Source organism: Delphinapterus leucas, chromosome 12 (assembly GCF_059928025.1).
Source record: "Delphinapterus leucas isolate spDelLeu-1000000601 "Yukka" chromosome 12, BTC_Dleu_Yukka2, whole genome shotgun sequence".
Lineage (NCBI taxonomy): Eukaryota > Metazoa > Chordata > Mammalia > Artiodactyla > Monodontidae > Delphinapterus > Delphinapterus leucas.
The window spans coordinates 94,150,471-94,176,475 of record NC_143140.1 but is presented as its reverse complement, the minus strand read 5'-3'; the positions used below and the strand labels follow the sequence as shown (position 1 = coordinate 94,176,475).

The 26,005-nt window shown below is 43.5% G+C and overlaps 1 protein-coding gene and 1 long non-coding RNA gene across 8 annotated transcripts in view; one reads left to right on the top strand and one right to left on the bottom strand.

The window, feature by feature from the left end:
* Positions 1–19,564, bottom strand: part of CEP43 (centrosomal protein 43) — a 27,230-nt gene extending 7,666 nt beyond the window's left edge. For 4 of the 5 annotated variants that reach the window (XR_016395279.1, XR_016395280.1, XR_016395278.1 and 1 more), the window contains exons 1-9: positions 19,396–19,564; positions 18,615–18,668; positions 16,374–16,428; positions 15,806–15,894; positions 15,216–15,353; positions 12,799–12,879; positions 10,339–10,398; positions 2,347–2,573; positions 215–327 (exon numbers count right to left, since the gene is read on the bottom strand). Coding sequence is in view for 2 of the 5 variants with exons in the window: in XM_022561026.3 (XP_022416734.1) it covers positions 215–327; positions 2,347–2,573; positions 10,339–10,398; positions 12,799–12,879; positions 15,216–15,353; positions 15,806–15,894; positions 16,374–16,428; positions 18,615–18,668; positions 19,396–19,497 (919 nt within the window). In the remaining 3 variants the exon portion in view is untranslated. The remainder of the gene's footprint in view (positions 1–214; positions 328–2,346; positions 2,574–10,338; positions 10,399–12,798; positions 12,880–15,215; positions 15,354–15,805; positions 15,895–16,373; positions 16,429–18,614; positions 18,669–19,395) is intronic. The other variant, XM_022561034.3, reaches the window with a different exon arrangement.
* The window catches only part of LOC115802036 (uncharacterized), a 25,937-nt gene continuing 19,319 nt past the window's right edge, over positions 19,388–26,005 (top strand). Inside the window, exon 1 of one of the 3 annotated variants that reach the window (XR_016395282.1) lies at positions 19,388–20,943. This is a non-coding gene — a long non-coding RNA (uncharacterized LOC115802036). The remainder of the gene's footprint in view (positions 20,944–26,005) is intronic. The other 2 variants (XR_016395281.1, XR_016395283.1) reach the window with 2 other exon arrangements.

Below are 26,005 nucleotides of genomic sequence, written 5' to 3'. Positions count from 1 at the left end.
ATAGAGAATATGACCATGCCCAAAAGAAATTTTAAAAATAAAATATTAACAAAATATCACTGAGTAGTAAAATTATGGGCTATTTTTATGATTTTACATATATTTTCCTGAAAAAACAATGATCATACACTGCTTAATTAATGAGAGAGAAACCTCATCAGCGTTCGAAGCCCACGTCTTCAGTCAGCAAACCTAGGGACTCCCAGACACTCACTTTCAGAGTCTTTCAGTGAGGGAGCTCCAGTAAGGGAGCTGAGTCCACCTTTTAGGGGGGGGGCGTCCGAGAGCGATGCAAGGCTTCCTACTTGCTTACTAGTTTCACTTCTCCTAGCAAGAAACAAGTGCACAGTTAAATGGGATTCTTACATTCTGCCATTAAAACACAAGCAGCTTGAATATATCTTGTAGGCAACACAGGAGCTGGGAAATAAAGAATACACATTTCACAGATTCAAAATCATGAAGTACACCTGGCAAGGCAAAACAGACTAAGAATCACTGCAGATTCGCGCGGGAAGTTCTCCCTCTCTAGAACTGCGTGTGATGTCTCACAAATTAAACCGCTCCACTTCACGGGCTTCACTGTCGGGGATTTTATCGGAAGCCCCTTCCGTGGCCCAGAGATGCAGGCGAGGGACAGCGCAGAAGCTGACGAGCTCAGCACGACAGCCCAGACGTGCCCCGGAGAGCGGGCCGCAAACGACGCCACCAGCTGACCTCCACACACAGCCCTGACCGCCAGCCTGCTGCGGACGCGGGGCAGTGCCCAGCAGCCCGCAGGCTCGCCCTCCGGCCCGGCGCCCTCTCACCTCCTCCGGCGCCGGCACGGAGGTGCAGCATTCCAGGAATTCCCCTCTCCCGCTCTTACTTCGTTCATCTTTCCTCTTTAAAAGCGGATCATTCTCATCAACACACGTACGTGCTACTGTTCTTCGTAGTTTAACATTTCTAGCCCCATGCCCGCTCTCCAGCCACCGCGCATCCCTCTGCACCCTGTACAGGAAAACTCATCAGGAAATCATTCTGCCACATACAGTCCTCTCGCCTCAGGCTTTCCTGAACCCACGCTAACCCTTTAACACTGCCCCAGGGCCGCCCGCGAGGGGCATCGGGGCTAAGTGCAAAGGGCGACTTTCAGCAGAACTTAACTCAGCTGCTCACTTGGGCCTCCTCCTCCAAGGACACCTCTCCCTCCGGTTCTCTGGGTCCCCTTCCCGCTGCAGTGCCCCTTCCTTGGTGACCTCTTCCAGTCTCCCAGCTGTGACCTCAGCCAAGACTGATGACTCCCTAATTGTCACCTCTAGCCCAGACCTCTCCCTGAATGCCCACACCCACACCCGAAAACAGGCTTCACCTTTCCACTGACAACCTTCTCAAACTCGCTGGTCGAGAGTGAGCTCTGGACCGCCGCGCGGCTCACCTGCGCGATCCAGCCTCGCTCCCCCTGCTCTTCACCTCGATCAGTTGGAAAAACTCCTAGTTACTCAGCCTGGGAAGAACCCTGGAGCTGCCCTTGATATTGCTTTTCCTCTCGCACACTTACCAGCAAATCCTTTTGGATCCAAACTCAAAATACATCCCCTACCGCCTATTGCTCACCACTTCCGCCATCACCCCTCACCTGGAAAACCCTAAGAGCTTCCCGCCTGGAGACCCAGCATCCAGGGGGCCCTGTCACTGCGCAAGTGGGAGCAGTCACGCTGCTGCTCACAGCCCGGGGCTTCCGGGCCCCTCGGGTTCAGGCCAAGCCCTGCGGTGGCCCCGGCCCCTGGCCCGACTCCACCTCCTGCAAGCTCCTCGGACCCGCCGCACCACTCACCTCCGCCTGTGCAGGGCTCCGGAAGCCCAGCTCAACGCCTGGCCTGCTCTCCCCTCCGTAAGCTCGCCCTTGAGGTGGGGCCTTCTCCGACAGCTACTGAGCGCCGGCCGCCCTCCATACCCACACTCCCGCCCTCCGCCGTTCCGCTCTCTCAGTTCCTGTAACACGGGCGGCATCTACGCGACACAGCACCTGGGGACTCCTAACTTGTTGCTGCTGCCGTCCAGAGTATGAGCTCCCGGAAGCAGAGATTTTGCCTGTTCCATCACTGTTGCACCTGTACCTGAAACGGTACCTGGCATACAGCAGGCACTCAGTACAAACCTACCTGCTGAAATCATTAACATCTAGGTCCTTCAAAACTTGGAATTGTTTGACAACATAAAAGGCTTTAATGACACAAAATCAGACTTACAAATTCGCTAATTACAGAACCATTGGTAGCTCATTATTTCTTAAACATAAAACATTTAGAAATTCTATTTTTAAGCCGCTAGTCTGATAATATAAAAGCACAGGTTACTCACCAACCATAGGTTTTTTCTGGTTTAGGAATGGGATCATCAAAGAAAGAATCTCCTTCCATATCATCTTCATCTGGACAAGGACCAGCTTTGTCTTTGACATCTAGACTTTTGTTGCTTAACAAGGCTCCAATTTTTGTTTCATGGGCCAGCAAGTGAAGACTACTTTTGCTCTTTGGTTCTGATGATGAGATACTGGTATCACTCTGACTAGCATCATTGTTGGCCTTCTAGAAAAAGAGAGGGAAAGAGAAAAGGTCTCCTTGGCGAAATAAAACTTTAATAAGACATCTTAAATAATAAAAAAAAATCACGTGAACATACGCAATTCTGTGTATGCACGCGCATACACACGTGGGGTCTTGCAACTGCATGAGGTGCAGTGGGACCCCCCCCTGGACCTACCAGTTCATCCCCAGGCTTCAGAGCATAACTAACTTTTGAAGGGGAAAAACGTCAAACATGTTTGTACCATTCCTCTCCTCCCTCCCTAAATGGAAATACCTTTACCTAGCCCATTTATACACAAACTTTCCCATTTCCTCTTACATATATATCACTGCTTCATAAATTACCTTAATATGTTTTCAACTCGCAAATAAAAAGCATTACTAATAAAGGATATAAGGAAGATTAGTTCATTATCATTAGTTCATCACATAAATGAACCAAGCATTAAAACAAAGTGGTCGTCAATAAAACTAGTTTTCCATCCAGTGCCAAATACAGTGGACATCAAGGTGAAAGATGCCGCCTTTACCGTTCACATTTCTAAAGTAAAGTTTTGCTAGTTTTATCACTGGTCTTTAGACTTGCAGAGTAACTCCCCATTCCACACCTCCCTTCAACGTCCATCGATGCATGTACTGATGTATATGTTTCTATATATCTGAAACCAACATACAAAATTCTCAAGCATTTTTACTCCTGTCCTACTGATCTGGTGATGTTAGCAGAAAATATACTGCACACTGTATTTTCTTGTTTTCAGGTAGCCCTAACCCTCACAACCTAATTTTATTCTATCCTTGGTCAGATTTCTTTTTGTCTTTAGACACTTCTATGTCAACAACATAAAAATAATAACAACAAAACCAAAATATCATGATAGCAATAATAAAAGTAGCTAACATTTATGGAAAGTCTTCAAATGCTTCCCATGTGTTACCTCATTTTAATCCTCAAAATAACCTTATGGTGTGTGGGGCAGGTTCTGTTTTCTCTGCAGAAATGGAAAAGGAGATGTAGAGACACTGCAGTCACTTGTCAAGCCAGGGAGTAAAGGCGTCGGATATCAAAGCCTGATTCCAGAGGTTAGCTCTAAAGGCTTATGCTCTGCTATTAGGTTGAGTCATATGAAACTGTAGTTTTTAGGGGTTAAAAATGACAGTTTCCCAAGATTCAGCCTTCACACTACAGAGAGCAGTGCTGCCTAAGATGCCGCAGCGTGTGAGATGAGCGCGCTCCTGAAACACGGAATGTGTAATGTAGTCCATACTCGGCTACTAACTATATGATTTTAAGGAATTTAATGTTCTCAGGCATGAATTTCCTCAAGAATTGAACCACAGTAGTCTTTTCCAAGTCAAATGATTACCAGGAGGTAAGAAAAAAGGGATGGGCAGCTGGGGAAAAGTGGTAATAATGCGGGTTAGAAATTACTCAAGGAGACACTAAGGATGACTGCACTTTCAATCTGTGTATAGACAGGAGGTACTATGCAGTAAGATATACACTTAATAGTTTTACACTAATTAGAGGCCATGATTAGTTGACAGAAGGTAAGATATATGCTATACAATTTTTAAGGCCTTGTATAGAGCTATACATTCCATATGTTATTAATACAGATACATCAATGGTTGTAAAAAGAGGTGTCTGGAGAAATAAATACCAAGTTATCACCCTTTTAGACAACATAGGATATTTTCAAAGAAGCAGACACATTTTCAAATTTCCCAATAACTTTCTTGAAGTTTTCCTATTATTATCAATTATAGAGAAGCACCATCCACCTATGTATTTCTTAAGTATATTCATGCCCGTTATAATTTCTGATTTGTAAATATTTTAAAAATTGATTTATATCTTTTCAAAGGAATATGCATTTGGAAATAAATACCCTGCATTCTTGTGCTGTTTAAACACATTTACGATTACAGACACTGAGACAGTGAAAGACTGTCTCCTTCAAAACATCCGTGAGAAAATTCAAAAGGACACCTGACATGAAACGGACAAATGCAAATGTAAAGCACATCACAGGAAACAATCATTATTCCAACAAAGTCTCTCCTCCCCATGAATTCACAGCAACGTAATTTAAGTCCATATAATGAACTATCTGAACTTAATAACCAATACAGACCCCTGATTATTTTTGACAGGTTTTAGTCTTGCTATGGAACAAAGGACTAGTTTCAGGAAGACAAGTTTCATAGAGTAGCACATTACGATGTTCAACACAGTACGTATCTTTTAAAATAATAATTTGTTTTAAAATTATAGCTCCACTTATCTATGGAGTAAACTTTAAAAACACGCAATCTGCTTTGGAAGCGCTGTCAAAATCGATTTCTAAATCACATAGGAATGTGTCATCACTTCGTAACCATGGCTCATTTTTTATCAAAAAGCCCATTACCTAACCGGGTTAGTAATGAATTCACTAAACTTAATTCCGAATATTTTTTACTATTAAAAAAAAAATCCACACTAAGAGGAGAAGCGTTTATCAAAACATTCTGTAGATTGAAACAAAAGTACTGCAAAACTTTAAGAGCAATTTTCCAGGGAGGAAGTCCAAATTTTTTGAGCAACAACAGATCAACTCACGACGCATATACCCTGGGATCTATTTATTTTTTTATTTTTTAGATTTTTAAATGGTAAGTTTAATAATGGAGATACACATGGGCTACAGAGAGACACCAAATACAAACTTAAAAAAAAGAAAGCTTTAAAATGTCTTCTTGGAGGTAAAGATGTCTAAGCTGAGTTTTAAAAATAAACAGAACTTTGAAGACAGGAGTGAAGGACAGGGTATTCTAGGCAGTGGATTAGCTAGAGTAAAGGCACAAGACTGAGAAACAACGGATATGCACCCAGAAACACAGAGAGCTCAGAATTGCTAAAGTGTGAAGTCAAAGCGAGGCTCAGCAGAATAAAGCAAGACAAGGTCCCAGATCACAGAGATATTTCACGGAGGAGTCATGTTTGCATATTAGAAAGATCACGTGACTACGTAAAAAACAAACTGGAAGAGCCAAGACCCTTAAAAGAGGAGAACAGTTAGGAGGCTGTTTGAGTAAAACTCCAAAAAAAAAGGTACAAGGGATTTAACTAGAGCTGTAGAAGCAGCTGGATGCTGTGTGTAAATCCCAACTCTTCTATGTAACTTTACACAAGGCCCTGATCTCCCTATGCTTCCATTTCTTTATCTGTAAAGCTGGCATAATAATGCTGACAAGAATGACACAATATCACTCCATTTTGCCTATGAGGAAACTGACAGCTAGAATAAGGATTAATTAGACGGGACCGTTCAGACAAGTACATACAAGTTAAGTTAGCAGGACTTGGTAATGGATTTAATATGGGAACTGCGAGAGGAGTGAGATTTAAGAACGGCTCCCTGTTTCAGTTTTGGAGACTGTCCACTGATACTGAGAGCACAGGAAGAAGAACTGGTCTGGTGAAAATAAGGTCTATTTCTTATAACTGAAATTGAAATAGACTGGGATCTGTTTAAAACACTTTTATCATGGCTTAAGACAAGTCTCGTACACAAACTTCAGTTACTTAAGTCTCTATCACCTAGATGTGGACAAATTAAGACTCAGGATAAATCTAAACAGCTAAGATTAAGAATTGTTTAAAAGAAAGAAATGCAACCAAAAAAAAAAAAATTCCTATGACAATGCCTTAGAATTCATTCCCTGGACAACCTCAGAAGCCTTGGAGGTTATTATGGGTTAAACTGCATCCCCCCAAAAGGAAGTTGAAGTCCTAACACCCAGTACTTCAGAATGTGCAGTCATTTACAAGTAGGGTCACTACAGATGTAACCAGTTAAGGGGAGGGCACAGTGGAGGCGGGCAGGCCCCTAACTCAATACGCCTGGTGTCCCAACAAGAGAGGACAGGCACACACAGGGAGAAAGCCCCGTCAACATGATGGCAGAGATTGGAGCGATGTGTCTACAAGCCAAGGAGCACCAAGGACTGCTGCGAGCTGCGAGAAGCCGGGAGGGAGGCCGGGAACACTAGTCCCAGCCTCAGGAGGAGGCAATCCCGCAGACACCTTGATCTCAGACTTCCAGCCTCCAGAGCCGTGAGACAGTAAACTTCCGCTGTTTCGAGCTACCAACTTTGTGGTGCTTTGTTACAGCTGCCCTAGGAACTAAGGGGTAATTATAATAAAACATAACAAAGTCCTGTCTTTCCAGATCAGGAGGCCTACTGCACAGCACTACAGCAGCCACTTACTCCCTTGGATGGACCCCAGGGCTAATAAGCTTTATGGTAAATTACAGCCAAACTGTAAGGAAGTTCTGGTGTGTGTTTAATTTTCTACTAGTATACTTACACATTCAAGATTTCAATCATTTCTAGATTAACAGCAAATCAGCGTCATAAAGAAGTTTCACAGAGAAATAACTACCAATTTTCCAGTAGCCAAAAACTGAATTATCAGTAGCATGTCTTAAAAACCTGGAAAAAATAATTTTGTTTTTCTAAACTAAAGGCTTAATCTGCACTGTTCATAACAGAGGAACAGCAAAACCAAAGAAACATCCCCGTTTTGCAAAAGTATTCAAAAATACTTGTGCAATTCTAATTCTCTCAGCCTGCAGCTCCCCGCCCCGACTCCGCCAAAGACAGTTTGTGACCCATGACTTACTAATGAATTCTTTAGAAAAGTAGTTTTACTACCATTGTATATGTGTGTAAAACACACATATATTTAAAGGTTTAATTTACTTATCTAGAAAGTAAACACTGTGGAATTTGAAAACCACAAAACAGACATACAAGCCCCTCTTTCTAAAAACTCAGTTTTTCTAAAGAAAGGCTATCCCTATGCCGTATAAACAATCTGTAATTCCCACAGATGCACATGAGAACCAATGTCTGGCTGTGAAATCGGCCTGAAGATTACCCTCTGTCCAGCGGCTCTGCTCTCTTACCCTGTGCAGCCAGCTCGCAGGTTCAGCGGACAAGAAGTCTGGGATCTGAAGCAGAAGGCCTGGCACAATTATGGGTTATGGGCCAAGTGCTGGCATCTTGTTCACCCACATGCATTCCTTCATTGAGGGGGTGGTGTGTGTGTGTGTGTGTGTGTGCGTGCGTGTGTGTGTGTGTGTGTGCGTGTGTGTACAGAATAATACTGTTTTATTCATCTAGAAAACCCTAAGGTGAGACTATACTTTCGGGGATCATTTCTACAGCTCGAAAACCCGAAGGCAACCGCAAAAGATGCGGAAACACACGCTCCCAAACGTACACAACACGTGATCCCCATCAATGCCCTAAATCAACATAAAGCTGGGCTTATCCCAGAATTTTGAAAACAAGGAACAAATTTAGAAATGTCATTTATTAAGAACTTGAAGCAAAAAAACAACCTCAACACAAATCAGTTTTAAAACACCTAACAATCGATTATGAAAAGAAAGGACAACCTTCCATGCCGCACCTCATGTGATGACTAAAACAGCTTCGTGTTAAAGACAAATGAAAACGTCAAATACCTTACTTAGTTTTTTCAACTGAATGGTAAAAACCTTAGTGGGGCCTACCAAAAGTCTGTTGTAATAAATAAAATGCATTTTTTTTCTCAGACAACTAGCACCGTGCTTGGTACAACAAAATGGTCCACACCAAAATAGATTATTACGGATGATACTTTGGAAGTGTTAATGCACATTTAAAATGTTTAACTCGTTAAAGAAATGCCCTCCCATCTAATATTTATGCATCTTGTATTCTAACTCTTCTAGCATCCTTTATTGTCCTACAACAATAACAAAAAGAAACGTAACTTTTATTTTTACTCAAATTAAATTAGTTCAAAACCCTTAGATTTTGCTTTGCATATTAACGGGCTTACAATACTAAGTACAAACCAGTTAAACATGTAACTGATTTTTTAAAGTTTATTTCTGATATGGATATAGCTTCTCTGAAAACAGCCAGAAGTCTCTGAATGAGCAGTTAATACTTGTGCCTTCCCGCAGGCAAAAGAAACAGTAAGACACAGACACTTCCTACTGGGCGCCCTGGGCTACCACTCCCAGCTCTGCCCACCCGAAGGTGCCACTACCTACCCTGGGAACGGCTCCCCCTGGAGCCTGGCTGTGGACAACCCCCATGACCAGATGCACCTCAGGATTTGGATTATTAAGATGTTAAGAAAGTTAGGATACTAAGGGTACTGGGACCCTGCTGCACGCACAGGGCAAAAGGTGAAGGCAGAGGGAGGGAGAGCTAACGGCTCCTCTGCTGGGCTGGAAACAGGCAACGCTGGGTACAACACGGACTTCTTATAGACGCAATTTGGAAACAAGGACAGGGAAATAGAACGGAAAAGGTTTCCAAGTTGCTGAGGAAGTGTTTTGGGCTCAGGAATATAATCGTGAAATAAAAGGGGCCCGACGTGCAGCCTGCAGCTCCAGAATAAGGCCTGTGCAGCCTCTTCAGTCACCCGCAGAGCACGTGAGAGGGAGGCGCAGAGGGAGGGCGATGTCTGCGCCCTCCCCGCTGCGTCCAGCACACAAAGTGAAATGTGTCTCCTAGTGGCTTTGGTTCTACGTATCAACTTCTTTCAAATGTTTTAACTTCTTTAAAACTCATGACACCAACAAGACTTTTAAAATTTAATATTACGAAATATACTTTAAAATAGTACAAGAAACTGACTTAAAACATCTATAAAAAAACATGCTAGTTTATATGCTTAATTATTTTTCTTAAGGTCTGTCTCACGTCTCCAATTTGACCATAAACTGCTTAAGTGAGGACCCATGTTAAATCTGTCTTGCCCCCAGCACTTAACAAAGACTTTCACTATGTAAATGTTCAAACATACTCGAATACATTTAAAAACGTCTTCTCATGTAGTAGTGCATAAAGAATAGTGTGAACAAATATAGTAACAGGAACTTACCATTGAAACCACTAGAACTAAAGCCAGCTAACACAGCAAATACAATTTTTCAAAAGCCTTTAATTTTGGAAGCCCTCAACTTAGTGAAAAAATCTACACATAAACCTACAGGCTCAACAAGGACTAGTGATATTCTCACAATTGAACGTTAAATAACTTGATCTTATTCTAAATAAGTGTAAGAACTATACAGATAATTAATGCTTCTGAGAACTCCAATACTTAAATTTTATAAGCAGCTCATCTACTAGCTTAGTCGAATTCTCAGATCTTTTGGGAAGGAGAAAAAGCAGCCAAGGCGGTGACACAGCGGCGCCCCCATGAGTCTGCTGTGGGGCAGCGCTCAGAAAGGCTAATACGTGCAGGGGCTGACGAGCTGCTCAACACAAACAGAAGTGTCTTGAAGGAAACCAGGGCTGGCCTTTACTCATCGACTGGAACTTATCCAAAAAGTAGTCTGATGTTCTAGTTACCTCAGATAAAAATCATAATGTTAAGAATACATAGGTGACCATCCATTCAAGAGGAAAGTAAGTATCTTCAACTTGTTTTTGTTGCCAAAAAAACAAGGAATTCTCAAAGCAAAACCGAGAGCAGAGTTTTAAAATACAGCACTATGATTTTCACCTGGATAAAAACTGAAGTCAGACTACTTTTTCTTTTACGTCACCATGACTTTGGCATGTTCTGATCACAGATAAAAGAAAGTGACATTTCGAAGGAAAACGTAACCCTAGGCCAGTGGGAACTCAGCGCCCGAGGAGGCCCGCGTGAGGCCGGTGGTCGGCCCGGCCCAGGCCGCTCTCCTCCTCGGCCGCCCCGCGTTACCTTGGCACCAGACTTCCGCCTGCTTGGCTTCTTCTTACCTTGTCCTTTATACCTTGGTATCTGAGCATGAGAATAAAATGACATTTTACCACAAAGTATAAATCTTTAAAAATAAACTAATTCATACCAAACCAATACAGATTCCTATTAGAAAATTTCTTAAAAATGGAAAATCTAACTAATATGCTTCATTTTGAAATCCACTGTTTTAGTCTCTTCTTCACACTCTTCCTAAAGTGGTTCAGCTCACGTTTAATTTCTCCCTCCGACAGTCACGGGGTTCAACGTAGGGACCAGAGCCCCTGCTCAGCTCCCGTGGGTGGGGACTCACTCCTGTCCTGCTCCGTCCAGCAGCGCGCTAAGAAAGCCAGCCTGCACGCCTCGGCAGCTTCCTCTGGGGCCCGCCCTGGCCTCACCTCTCCTTCCCCGGGAGGACACAAAGCGCGCTTCTAAGGGCCGGGCTGGACCCTGTGCTTGGCCCCAACTTCCCGGAACTCTTAGTGCTCTCCAGACCAATGAGGCGCCCTGTAGGCCCTTCGTAGAGCCCCCAAACCACTCAAAGACCTCAGAGAGAGAAGAAAGCGGGCAAGAAAAGGGTGGGGCAAGGGCTGGAATCCCAAATCCAGACCCTGTAGGATGACAGGGGAACTGCGGTCTAACTGCCAAAAGAATGCCTTGTCTTAAAACAGACCCCATCCAGCCCCACTAGAGACGGGCCACGGTGATCGGAAGGGCTCACTGCGCCCGCGGGCCGATGACGCGACTGAGAGCCCAGGCAAGGCTGAAAACCATCGGAAGGTGGCAGAAGCAGGGACCACCTGGAGACACCTTAAAAATTACCATCACTTCTCTGTATTTAGAGCAACATTTCCTGACTTAAAACTTAAGATTCTCTTGATAATTCTCATGATAGAGCTTAAAACTCTTTTTATGTAGAGAGCATACGGATATGTAAAACAGACATTAACATTTTATCTTGAAGACACACAATATGTGGAAAATTAGTACTGCCAATATGCTTTAGAAAATAATATGCTAAAAAGAGAACTTCCAAATAACTCAATACTATAGGTATTAATACGTATTTTGGAATATGGTTAATTTTAATCCCTCTAAAGCCAGATATTTTCACAGAAAGCAAACCTTTCTTTTTACTAAGGCTCTTATATCTGGCACTTAATTTGAAGTGAATTTTAGATTCACTCACGACCTCGTTCTCCCTGTACAGCAGGTTCCAGCCTCCAATGAGCATCACGGGAAAATGCTTCCACGACCAACCGACCCTATTAGAAAAGGCTAACTAGGCCTCGGGAAAAAGAACAGCTACCAGCAGCGTGAGAGCCTCGTTCCCAAGGCACAGCATTCCTCTGATTTCTAAATCTAAAAAATAAAAAGGAGCAACAAAATCAAAGAACCAGCAATAAACAGCAACAGGAACCATTCACTGGTGTCTACGCCCAGGCATCTGGAAAAGCAAGGAACCTAGCAGCACAACTGCTGCCCTCCAGACGTTCACCTAATTTAAAAAGACACAACTTGTATCTACGAATAACACAGCACCAGGAGCCACCTCGGGGATGTACTCCACGGCACCTCTCCAAACAGAAGTCAGAGGAAGTCACACAACACAATCAGACCCAAGCCCGCCCTGGGGTAAGATGCGCTGGTTCATCCACCGTGCTGTGCTCAGCCAGGCCAGGCCACCACCTTTCTATCCATTCCTCCTATTACAGAGAGCCTTGATTTTAAATTCAAGTGTTCCACACAATTGTTTTCTCCGTTAATCCAAATCCCTGAAATCAGAAGGCCTTAACTTTAACAGCTCATACAAATATAACCAGAGTGCATAGACTTTTTATAAATCCTTAAAATATCTCATTAGTATAAAAAAACCATGGTCATTTACAATTCCAAGTCTACAGTATTCAACACAACAATTCTATATGCTGGAGCCTGGTATTCTCAAATTACAGCAATTTATAAGTGAAAAATAAATTTCCTTGTTAATTGAAGGACAAAACGCTCAAAGTACCAAATGAATCCAAATATCCTACAATTCTGTTATTTAACAGCATATTTCTTTCTACGATACAATATTCAAAACAATATCAAAGCAAAACAATTTTCAAAAATTTAAAAAAAAATTTTTTTTAATAAATACAGTATTTTAAAAATGGAAAGTATAGTACTGAGATCAAAATCTCATGTGGCTCAACATATAAATTGTTGATAAAAAAATTTAAGAGCATATTTACATGGCATTTTAAAAAACCTATTGTCTTGCATAATGGTCCCAAAGGAGCTTATTAAAGTTTTAGAAGACTCTCTAAATAAATCAATAAATAAATAAACATTAAAATATATACTTCATCAAAGACAAAAAAGCACTTCAACAACAACAAAACTTGTAACAAGAGTAGAGACAGAAAGCAGAGCCCCGTGGAGCCTTAGCCCACTCACCTTACTGGGAGGAGTGTGTGCACTTGTTTTTCCTTCTGGTGACCTTGGTGGAGAATGTACATCAGATAGATCTAGTGCACCCTGAAATATTTCACAGTTTAAAATTAAAACATTTAAAAATAAAGCATGAACATACCAATTATACCTGAACAGAATATCAGCATTTAAAACCACTATACAATATTGGCACTTTTATTTCTTCCTATTAATATAAATATCCTCATTAGATTTTCTTCAAATTTTACCAAAACACAAAGCAAACAGATTTGTGATTCTAATTACCTGCTGAGTATTTCACCCAAACACCTTGAACAGGCTATACTCAGGCCACATTTAAACATGCCCCCAAGCTTCCTTTCCAGAGTTATTTAACTTTGCTTCTCACTTTGCTTTCTTCTCACTTTGCTTTCCCAACTCGCCACACTAACACTGTCCGGAGATTCTCAAAGATCTACTCTTTCTACCTTCCCTTGACTTGCTTCCTTACTTCACTGTCTCAAAAAAAAAAAAATCAACTAGCAACTCTCATAAAAACAGGAGTACATTCCAAAAGTGGCTCCTGGTGCTGCGTTATTCATAGATATAAGCGACTCTCATAAAAACAGGTAACTGAGTGGGGGGGCGGTGGGATGAACTGGGAGATTAGGATTGACATGTACACGCTAATATGTATAAAATGGATAACTAATATGAACCTGCTGTCTAAAAGAAATAATAATAAAATTAAATTTAGAAAACAAAACAGGTAACTATTACAACTATGCGGGATGAGGCACTAAATTACAGGGGCTGCCAAGAGGGAGTAAGTAAAAACAAGAGAAAATGTCCCCGAAGTCAGAGTCAAGAGAACATGGATGGTGGGGCTTCCCTGGTGGTGCAGTGGGTAAGAATCTGCCTGCCAATGCAGGGGACACGGGTTCGAGCCCCGGTCCAGGAAGATCCCACATGCTGCGGAGCAACTAAGCCCGTGAGCCACAACTACTAAGCCTGCGCTCTAGAGCCCGCGAGCCACAACTACTGAAGCCCATGTGCCTAGAGCCCGTGCTCCGCAACAAAAGAAGCCTCCACAACGAGACGCCCGCGAACCGTAACAAAGAATATCCGCCACTCGCTGCAAGTAGAGAAAGCCTGCACGCAGCAAAGAAGACCCAACACAGCCAATAAATAAATTTACTAAAAAAAAAAAAAAAAAAAAAAAAAGAGAGAGAACATGGATGGTAACATTGCACAGCTAGGTATGGGAGAGGATGTACCATTTCAGGTGCAGAACAGATGAGAAAAGGGGGAAGGCAAGAAAGCAAAAGCCACTTCACAGGTAAGCTCCACCTGGCCTAAGCACAAGGTTGCACATTTCAAAAAAAGGCGTAAGGCTAGAAAGCCAGGTTGGTGCCACATCATGCAGGATTTTCAAGTTGAGGAACCTGGAGATTATTCAGTTGCCATTACATAGTCACTGTAATGTTTAAAGAGGAAAGAAATAGAGAAAGAGCTGAATTAATTCAGCAATCATGAATAGAAAAGACTGAAAAGATGTGGGCATAGCAACCTGGTTTTTAAGGGGGGGTTAAAATGCACTTTTGGTAAAAGCTTCACTGAGTTCAGTGGGCTAATCCACATCTAGTTTTCTTTTCCAGCATCACAAGTCCAAAGTCCATTACCTTCCACATTCCTACAGACCAACCTGACCTAAAAGCACACATTTAACCAGGTATCTAGAACAGTCACGACGTTGTCTACATCCATGAAACAGTATCTTTATATAAAACTAATGTTTGTAAAGGAAATCAGACCATTAATCTCATTAGCACGATTTCTAAAAAGAAAGGGTAAGAAAGACAATGGTTAATCAAAAAAAGAAGCATGAAAATGTTTAGAAACTGCAAAATCAACAGCTTAAAGTTTTAAGCCTAGTTTAAAAAAGCCTTTAAGTTCAAAAAATTGTTAACTAGCCTATAATTCAGCCCTTCTACGTTTAAAAATAGTAGTAAAAGTAACAAGCAACAATTGAGTGCTCTCAGCATGTCACATGCACTAACTCACGCTTGGACTAACTCACGCTTGTAAGCCCCATGACGCCTGCAACGAAGGCTACCATCCCATCTACAAAGGAGGACCAAGGCCGGAGGCTAGTTAGTGGAGGAGCTGGGATTGGCTCCACACAGCCCAGCCCCTGAACTCCCTGATCTGAGCATCACTCCCCAGGACAGGTGCGGCAGCAGCCCCAGAGCTACCGCATCTCCAATTTTCATCAAAATGTGCATTTATACAATCTCTGAGTATGTCTTCTTTTGTTTTGAAGGAATAACCTCTTTTTATTTAAACCCGACTCATTACGTAGGCACTAATCTGCGTGGCCGCACTAGACAGGCAACGACTGGAAAACAGAAACAGGTAACAAAGGGCAGGACTGTACTTACTTCCCCACTGGTTGGCCCTTTTTCTTTCTGTTGACAGCGTCTGATCACTTCTAATAATAAGGGTCCACCCACCGTACCTTCTGCTTCAATAATTCCTAAATCTCGGGCTAAATTCTCTCGACCTTCGAGACCTTGAAACTGGGAAAGAAATAAGATATAAAGAAGTATAAATGCACCAAAATATAGAAAAGTTATTTTCAGAGATTAAAGAAAAATATTTTCAGAACTTAAAGACACCTCTAAACTCAAAGAGGCCATTTTTCTAAGGAATGAAACATCCATTTTTAAGAATTATATATTTCTTTTACCAAGTCTCTGCATTCAAAGTCTCCATTACCAGGTATAGGCTTAAAGCAGAACAAGTTAACTCTATAACAACACTTACGTCAAGTTATGTGAAGCAGGGACACTGATGCCAGCTATCTGACAGCTCAGATGGCTTTTGAGAAAAAGATAATCAACTATAAAATATAATCTTTATGCAAGATTAAACTAAGTAAGTTGTCAAATTTTGTTAACTTTCAGCTTGTAATGAACCCATCAGTATCAAAGGCAGTTTCAGAGACAGACGTAAAAAGCATCATTCTTACTGTGCTAGTTTCAGGTTGAAAAACAGCCAAGGTAAAATCAAGATTGAAAAACTGAAGAAATTCGGCAACGAGACTAGCCACCAGCCGGCCTGCAAAGAGCAAAAGAGAAGGTGGGAGAGGGTCTTTAGGAACCCGAGGCCTCCTCACTGACACTGGAAGTAAGAGAACTACAGTAAAGGGAGAAAAGAAGTTTCTCAATGTTTCAAAGTACGAATTTCTTCTCTTGAATAATACAATGAAGTGATGAACATCTCAGTTCTGCCATTTCCGCGTTAGGACCATTGGTCTGGAACTATCAGTAACACAATGTGACATTTCATAAATGGATGAGTGTTTTGCTTTTCACAGGAAAATCAGCTTTTTACAATAAAATTGGCTGTAACCAACAATTTCCCATGACCACTGATATTTAATGGCAACTCAGTTGTACAACAATATACAATTTAAAATGAGAACCTAGAAGAATCAGATACTTCAAAAACTAATCTGAAATTCCTCATTTCTCCCAAATGGAGTCAAGATTTGAAAATTCAGAGACAGACAAAATAAACAACAACAAACATCTTACCATCTTTCGTATTTAAAAACTTTTTCAGGCTCTCATTGACTAAAGGAGTTTTGTTCTGTTAAAAAATGAAACATTTTAAGTGTTATACATTTATCCCCAAACGACTACAAAATGTAGACTAAAGTTTAATTTTTTGGCAAAGATATTAAGTTAAATACTGTCACTCACAAAATGATGGCTAAAGCCATTCTGTAACTACTGATTACTACAGGAACTACTTTTTGCTAAGGTAAGGACTGAGACAGGTAAGGACTGAGATATACTCAATTACGAGATTCTTCTTGACAGCAGCAAAAGAAATTACTTAGGTGTAGTAGTGATGGATTTAAGATGTTAATGAATTAGAGGGTGCCTGGAGCACAAGGAAAGGTATAAGACAGACACAGTCTTTCAAAACTGAGGGGAAAAGTTGCAGAGGTATTAAAAAGCAGAACATGAGTCAAGGGAGTCAGCTTTCTCCTTGAGAGAGATGTAAACATGTTTCCATGCTCAACAGAAGAGCCAGCAGAAAGGGAGAGGCCAAAGATTAACAGCGTATAGAAGAGGCACTGACCGTAACACCTAGAAGGTAAAACCCAGAGAAAGTGATTATTCTTGGACAAGATAGAGTCGCCTCTACTAAAGCAGGAAGGAACGAGAAACAGATGAACACAGATGCAGGGGAGCTTTTTCTGAGATGAGTGACAGATTGTGGGGGAGGACACAAAAAGTTAGGATCTGATGCTTCTATTATCTAGTGAAGCGAGAGACAAGACCGTCTGTCAACAGTGAAGGAATCAGGTGATGTAGGAGGCTAACGTGAAGGCGAAGTGGGAGCTGCTGAGCAGAGACGAGAATCAGGGTCAGCAGCTCAGGGCCTCAGAGGCTGGAACCGCCAACCCAGGAACATGAGCAGTCCAGCGCGGGGACCGCTCGAGCGCAGACGGACACAAACAGGGAGGGGCGTTAATCGGCTCAACTAAATGACCCTTAAGATTTTTCCCCAAATCAAGTATGGCTGGAAGGCAAGGTAGTGAGGATTTTTTTTTTTTTTTTTTTTTTTTTTTTTTTTTGCGGTACGCGAGCCTCTTACTGTCGTGGCCTCTCCCGTTGCGGAGCACAGGCTCCGGACGCGCAGGCTCAGCGGCCATGGCTCACGGGCCCAGCCGCTCCGGGGCATGTGGGATCTTCCCGGACTGGGGCACGAATCCGTGTCCCCTGCATCGGCAGGCGGACGCTCAACCACTGCGCCACCAGGGAAGTCCGAGGTAGTGAGGATTTTTGAGATATGGACCATGGGGTCCAGACCAGCTAAGAACAAGAGGCAGCTAAGAGAAGACATGTCTGGAAAAACACAGAAGTGAAAACCTTCATGAAGTGAAAGAGGAGCAAGGCATCTCGGTCTAAAGTGAGAAGGAGAAGAGGCTGATTTGTCATAGAGGAAGCTGAAGGCCTTGATTATGGAGTAACGCTTGCTGACAGCAGGTTCCAGGATATTTACTCAAGATGGTGGCAGGACGTGCCGTAGAGAGAAAAAACTAAATACACTTATACAGAGAGAAGTGACAGGACCTTTGACATAAGAAACACTACATGATTTTAAAATAACTGGGTGGGGCTTCCCTGGTGGCAGAGTGGTTGAGAGTCCGCCTGCCGATGCAGCGGACGCGGGTTCGTGCCCCGGTCCGGGAAGATCCCACATGCCGCGGAGCGTCTGGGCCCGTGAGCCATGGCCGCTGAGCCTGCGCGTCCGGAGCCTGTGCTCCGCAACGGGAGAGGCCACGACAGTGAGAGGCCCGCGTACTGCAAAAAATAAATAAATAAATAAATAATAAAATGAAATAAAATAACTGGGTGACTGGATAACTTGGAGAAAAGCTGCATACGATATTCCTCCCACCTGGTGGGGATTCACAGTGCATATTAGCATATTAAAGGTTCTAAGGGGTCCCGCAGTAAACCCACTTACTGTGAAACAGTTTCTTCAGGTGTTCTGGATTTCCCCTAGGGAAAGAGATCTATGAGATTTACTATTGGCCTCAGAGTTGTGGTGCCTTAACTTTCTTTAGATGACTCCAAACCTCTAAAATATACATGAAAAGAGAATAATCTTGACCCTCTCCCAACAGTAAAGAAGTTTAATCCTTAGTTCAAAATTGTCCCTGGCTACACACTCCTCTAAACACTGTTTTAGAGTGGCTTTTAAGTAATTAGAAATTAAACATAAACAAATACAGTCATTAAACTTTGTAGATTTCGTACCTCTACTTTTTCTTGCTCCTCTAGCGCTAAAAACACAGCTGCTCGGAGTTCAGCCTTGAAAAAAAGCGGGGGGCAGGGGTAAAGGAACAAAAATGATCTCAGGACATTTTCAGGACAAGAAGCTCACCAGCTGAAATTTCAAAAGGCAAAAGGAAAACTAGCAAGATAACGCTCAGCAGGCAGGTGCAAAGAGAGACCAGAAGGCGTCCCGAGACGTCCTGACGAAGGGGCGCAAGCTCTCTGTGCCCCGTGCCCACCGTCTGTCCCCCTGGCACTGTCAGCACCCATCACTCTGGCTGCGATCCTGATTTCCGGTCCTTCATGACGCCCATCGGTCGCGTCAAGGTTGCAAAGTACACTCCGAGAAGCAGCCCGCCACCCGCTCGTCACCGCCAGCGGGAGGGGCTCGCTGCCCAGCAGCAGAGGCCAGGGGCGGGGGAGACCCAGGGGCGGGGGAGACCCAGGGGCGGGGGAGACCCAGGGGCGGGGAGCAACTCGACCACCGGGCCTGGAACGGGACCAGAGTGGGTAGCGGGCGACTCGACCACCGGACGCCGCGGTCGGCCTCCTCCGACGAAGGCTGGCCGGGCCCCCCCCACCCGCTCGCCGCCGCGCGGCCCGGAAGCTCCCCGGGAGAGACCCTCGACCCGAGCGCGGACGGCCCCGAGGTGGCCCGCGAGCTCGGACCTCAGCCCAGGCGGCCCGCCGGATGCGTCCCTTGCCCCTTTGTGACGCCCGCGGCCGGCCTCCCCTCCGCCGGCCCCCCGGCCTCCCGCCCAACCTTGATGCGGTTCAGGACCCCGCTGTTCTCCAGCGTCTGCACCAGCAGGTCCCGCAGCTCCGTGTCCTCCTCCGCCACCACCGCGGCCGCCGTCGCCGCCATCTTGCTTCTCCAAGACAACCGCCCAAGCCGCGCCGACGGCCGACGGTTGCCGCAGCCCGCACGGCGCGCGGCAACGAGGGTCAGCCCACGCTCCCGGCGCCGGCGCGCAGCCAGCCGTCACGTCGGGGCGGGGCCTCGGGCGCGGGGCGGGGCCTCGGGCGTCTCCGGAGGCGGGGGCTTTGGGCGCGGTGGGCGAAGCGGAGGAGGTTCGGGTGGCCGGTAAAAGCCAAAGCTGACACCAAGTCATCTGAGTGCTGACAGCTGGAGGCTGACCCGGGTGCAGAAAAGGTTCAGCTGAAAGGCATTTGCGAGCTGCCTACAGACCTGCTGTACCCCTAATATCGTGAACGCTGCTGAGTGTTTTCAGTCAATTATGGGCAAAGTTTGAAAGATGTAATCATAATTGCAGAGGCGAATGCAAATTCTTGACAGTATAAAAGTAGAACTCAGACTTATAACGTTGGTGGGGGGGTGAGAGAGAGTAAATATACTAATTTCCTCATCTCCCTTTGCAGGGAGCCAATAGGGAATATGTAAGTTTATAAATAATGACTTAGGTAAATAAAGTCACAAAATCTTCCACCATTAGAACTAAAAGTAATGTAAGTTTTAAAATTAGGAGCTGAAAGAGAAGGTAAAATTTTATCCTTTTAAAATATGCTATTTACGGTTGATGGGTCAGGATGTATATTATTTAGAGTTATAATGAAAAGAACTAGAAGAATTAAAAACAAACTTAACTGTAGCTGAGTCTAGGGTATGGTACCAGGTGGTGCGTAGGGGAACAGGGAGGACTCAGAGACCTTTCAGTATTTTCCCCTTGTGTTTGTAACCACTGATATGAGTAACCTCCACAGCAACAAGACAAATGCAAATGGACCGTAGTCTAGTTACAAAGCATAACTGTGAAACATCCTTACACAGAATGCAGGAGTTAAAGAGAATGAGGCAGAATATATATATATATACATAGAGAGAGAGAGAGAGAGAGAGAGAGAGATGATTAGGAATTATGAAGTGAAATTAGTAAATTAAAAGACAGTAAGTGGGGCCTCCCTGGGGGCGCAGTGGTTGAGAGTCCGCCTGCCGGTGCAGCGGGCACGGGTTCGTGCCCCGGTCCGGGAAGACCCCACATGCCGCGGAGCGGCTGGGCCCGTGAGTTATGGCCGCTGAGCCTACGCGTGCGGAGCCTGTGCTCCGCAACGGGAGAGGCCACAACAGTGAGAGGCCCGCGTACCGCAAAAAAAAAAAAAAAACAGACGGTAACCAAAGGATCCAAATTAGGGAAGTAGAAAAATTACTTGTGTGTTTGTAACATGTCTATGAAAAGAAGATGTCTGCAAAATCTCTGCTTGTCCCAAATAAACCTGTTCTGCCTGCATTTGAGGAAGACCTGAAGTGCCAGGGAGTTTGTACCTCCCGAGAGGACCTGCAGGGAATGTGTGGGTAAGGAGCCCCAGCCCCATCACCCCTGGGGGCAGGAGGCACATCTAAGTTGTGTCCACTAGCTTCCAGTGTTTCGGGTTTGAGCTCTAGTTAAATAGAAACGTGCTTGAAAACACAGCCTTTGTTAGTTCCTTCCCTGCCTGGTCCCCTTTCCCTACTTCCCCACTGGTGCTTCCTGGCATCCTCTCCCAAATAAACTGCACCCAAAGCCTTATCTTAGGCTCTGCTTCTGGAGCACTCAAACCAAGACAGTCGCCCCAGATCGGGTCATGTGAAGCAGACCTGGGAAGGGGGTTCTGGAATCGGGGTACTCATCAGCCGGATGGCCACGAGGACCCACCCTTGGTAGTAAGCGGGGTGGCCATACCCCCCGGGGTGGTGCCGCAGCTTTGCAGTTGTGACTAAGCGGGAGGGGATGCACGTGGGGCGGGGGGCTCTGACTTGTGCAATCTCTCCAGCATTTGTGGAAATGGGGGTAATGGTAAATTTTAAAGACTGTGGAGTCAGGTTTTTTTAATTAATGATAGAAAAATGCTGAAGGAAGAATATGACAGCCAACTATCAACCCAAGGCGTGTTCCCATGATATCACATTGGTAGCTTGAAACCCACTATGGTAGGAAACACTAAGGAAGCGGGCAAATACTGTAAATGAGGGCTTTAAAAAAAGAAGAAACAGAGAGCCAGGTGTTAAACGTTTACTAGCACATCTGCCTTCGCTGGGCTTCCTGAGTCTGAGGATTTGTACCGTTTGTTACTTCTCAAGGCCTCTTGACCTTTCTCAGCCTCGGTTTCCTCAGCTGTCAAGTATTAACCTACCTCATAGAGTTTTGTAATTTAAAATAACATACATGTGGATCTGATTTGTTGCTGATGGGGGTGAGGGGAGATGGACGCGGGCAGAGGGAACTTGTGGGCAGTGAGTAGGCCACGGTGCACTTGATCTTTATTTGGCTTTTTCTAGGTCTGCAACTAGAGTTCCTCTTTCAGCTAAGCTACGGTTCTCCATTTCGATTCTTTTAGCAGCTTTGTAAGATAACTTTCGAAGTCACTAGGGTATTATTTCAATTACTACTCTATCACAAAAGTTAGTATAACTCCTCACTCCCAGGGAGTCGTTTATACAACGGGGGAATTTGCCTTAAAACGCATGCGTTTTTCCTATCATAAAGTCAACAAAGTAGAAGCTCTGTGCAAAAGCACTGACTTCCTTGAGCACTTTAAGGCCGAAGATGTCACTATTTATCATTTGTAAACATGGGATTTTTAATACTACTGCTTAAAGTTTATTTTACTAACTGAAGGAAACATACCATTAAATTTTTAAAATGTCCCAAATAAGCCTTAAATTAAGGAAGAAGAAATGGGAAATGCATTATTGTTTGAGTTGGGAGGTAAGAGAGCTATTCATTTATTAATTTCCCTATCTCACCAAAACTGATGGATTAAAAGTTTAAAAAAATGCTTACAATGAAATGATAGAAAAGATGCCCTTAGATGTGGTACCAGTTTATGTGTTCACATTCCGCTTGTTCTTGTATTTTCTAATTTAGCCTCCGTGTTTTTTTTAAGAGAAACCGCACACAGTTGATGATTTGACATTATTGAACTCACCTCCTTATGGGAGTTATTCAGTGTATCACTCTGTTCGTCACAGCTTTGTGGAGAAATAATTCATACGTCGTACATTCGTCCATTTAAAGTGTACAAGTCAATGATTTTCATACACCTGCAGAGCTGTGCGACATCACCGCCTTCTCATTTTCATCCATGTTGTGGCATTGACTCTGCACTTCATTTCGTATTGCTATTAATACGGGGTAATGTTGCATTGTATGGTTATAACATTTTATTTATCTGCGCATCTGTCAGTGGACGTTTGGATGCTTCCTAGTTTGGGCTATTATGAAAAACACTGCTGTGAACACTCATGTACAACTTTTTGCGTGAACATACATTTTTCAATGTATTTCTGATTGACACCTAAAAATAGACAATTTGCTTTAAAAAAAAAAAAAAAGAAGAAGAAGAAGAAGGGCCTGGACTCATGCTGCAATGCTGCGGAAGTGAGGGTACAGAGAAGATGGACTGAAGAGACGAGACTATGTTATAGAAACAAACTCTTTTACTAGATTCTGATAATAAGTTCAGGAGGCTGGAGCAGGGGAAATGCCTTCTGACTTCCTACTTGCATATTCTTGGCATAGAAAGTCCCTGTTTCTTTAATATCAAGAAATTGAAAATGCATATGACTCACGGGGCTATAGTCCCTCCATCTGCACTCAGGAGTATTAATGCTTTCTCTCTTGAGGTCAGCCGTCCTGTGCTTGAGAGGTCGGGATGGTTTAGACAGAGGTGAAGAATGAACGAAGTGCTTCATGACCTGTGAGTTCTCATAAATGCTTCATAGACTGTGCGAACGACACTAACACGCTGGAAAAGAGAAGTCTGTACTTCCCCTGTTGGCATATTCATCATACATTTCTGAAATTACTTAGTTCGTTATTTCAACGAAGATTTTCTGATAACGGGTTTTGTGTCGTGGTTAAAAGTATGGATTTTTGGGGCTTCCCGGTGGCGCAGTGGTTGAGAGTCCACCTGCCGATGCAGGGGACAAGGGTTCGTGCCCCGGTCCGGGAAGATCCCACATGCCGCGGAGCGGCTGGGCCCGTGAGCCATGGCCGCTGAGCCTGCGTGTCCAGAGCCTGTGCTCCGCAATGGGAGAGGCCGCAACAGTGAGAGGCCCGCGTACCGCAAAAAAAAAAAAAAAAAATGTATGGACTTTTGAGCCATGTTGCATGAGTTCAGATCCTCTTACTGGTTGTGTTGACTGTAGCAAGTTCCTTAATCTCTCTGTGCCTTGGTTTCCGATTTGTAAACGGGGTAAAATTCTCCGTGTGTGGGAATATGTATAGTTAGAAAGATTGCTAGATAGTATTGAATGTCTAAAACAGAGAGCACGATAAGAATATTAACTATTATGAGTTGGTTTTATATACAGCCTCATCGCATATTTTCCATGATACTCTGAGCTAATTTTTGTGTTTTCTAAGCTCTGTTTTATGGATGAGACAACTAATGCTCAGAGAAGTTAGGCAGCTTACCCACAGTCACACAGCAGCTAGGATGAACCATCCAAGTCTACTTGGTTCTCAAAATATTTTATGGAAATACTCCTCCCAAATGTAATATCTCTATTACATTTAGATAATATAACTTGATTAAATCAAATGGAATTAAAGAAATAGAAAAAAAAAAGATTGGATGAAGACATGGACTGCAGGAGATAGGAAAGGTGAGTCTACCTTCTCAAAGATGCATTAAGAGCCACCAGGGGGCAGCGTGCACCAGGACAACTGGCAAGGATCACCCTTTTCACTAATTCTCATTAACTGCTCTAAGATATGATAGCTAATACTGTCAGATAATAGATTCACCACTTAGCTGATGCCTTTAAATTAGATATTCTTCAATGCCGAGGACAATATGAAAGCGGTTTTCTTCTACCGCACGACTTCTCTCAGGTTTTATTTACTTATTTAGCTTTACAATACTTAGCCCTCTTTATGAATTTAATTATCTTGCTGCTAAAGTACATGTCTGAGCATAAGTGGCGGGTACAAGAAGCCATCTGTATGGTACCATATCAGTGTATGGTACATTCAAACCTTGGAAACGTACGTTCTCTGTGTTTTAGAAGCTGTGTACTACTCATTCTTGAAGAATTGGGATTTTTAAAAATCACTTTGAGTTGTCGTTACTATTTTGATCCATTGTTTTAACCCATTAGTTAAATACCCTTGATGCTGAAGTTCAGAATTTGACCAGTATGTTAGAGCTAGGATAAATTAATTAAAACCATTAACTTAATTAAATTAAATAGAATTTAATACTATTATAAGTCCAAGATAGATGTGAATTCATTCTCTAAAACGTGGGTGATATAGAAAATTAGGCTCCTTTAATTGGTGAATCTAAAAAATAAACAAGAAGAATAAAATATACACAACACACAAAGATCAGGATATGTCCATTGAAAGAAACCCCAGCCTCTTCAAATGTCTCATATATACGTGTATACAAACATATACCATCTCTCCTTTTTTTTTTGGTTTTTGTTTTGTTTTCGTTTTTGTTTTTTTGCGGTACGCAGGCCTCTCACTGTTGCGGCCTCTCCCATTGCGGAGCACAGGCTCCGGACGCGCAGGCTCAGCGGCCATGGCTCACGGGCCGAGCCGATCCGCGGCATGTGGGATCCCGGACTGGGGCATGAACCCGTGTCCCCTGTATCGGCAGGCAGACTCTCAACCACTGCGCCACCAGGGAAGCCCTATCATAAGACATTTTAAAGAAAATTTTAAATCTTTAAGAAAGGCCACTTCAAGGTGCTATGAGAGCCTTAGACTAAAGAGCTACATCCTGTGTGCCTTTCGCGAGTCAGTCATGTTTCCAGGGCTTCATAGCCTACAGCATATTAGGGTTGGAGCTTTTTGTTTCTGTTTTGTTCTTTTTAAATTTAAAACGTACAGAAAGTGACAAGAATAGTATAAAGAACTATTTACCCACATTTACCGAAGGTCACCATTTTGTTGTATTACTGTCTACGTATTGATCAATTAATTGATCTATCTTGAACTGTTTGAGAGTAAGCAGCAGACATTGGGTCCCTTTACCCTCTGTGGACTCCCTGAGAAAAAGAAGCTTGCCCTACACAGTAGAGTGACCAAAATCAGGAAATTGAATGTTGTCACAATCCAACTGTCACGTGGCATGCTGGTGCACTGCGGGTGAGGCAGGGGGAGTCCTAATTCCTAACACTTGCCACTTCCATGGGAAATGGCTCGCCATGGCTGATTTCAAGTTACCAACAATTTAACACCCAGTTTGCAAAATTCCTCAATATCTAACCGTAAGCTCTGGGCCACCTGGGCCCACTACCACTGGTATCTAATCTGCTATTCATAGTCAAACTTTGTTCCCATTTGTTTGTTCCCATAGCAGACGTTGTTCCCATTTCAGGATTCAGTCCACAGTCACCACTGGTCAAGTCCCCTTAGTCTCCT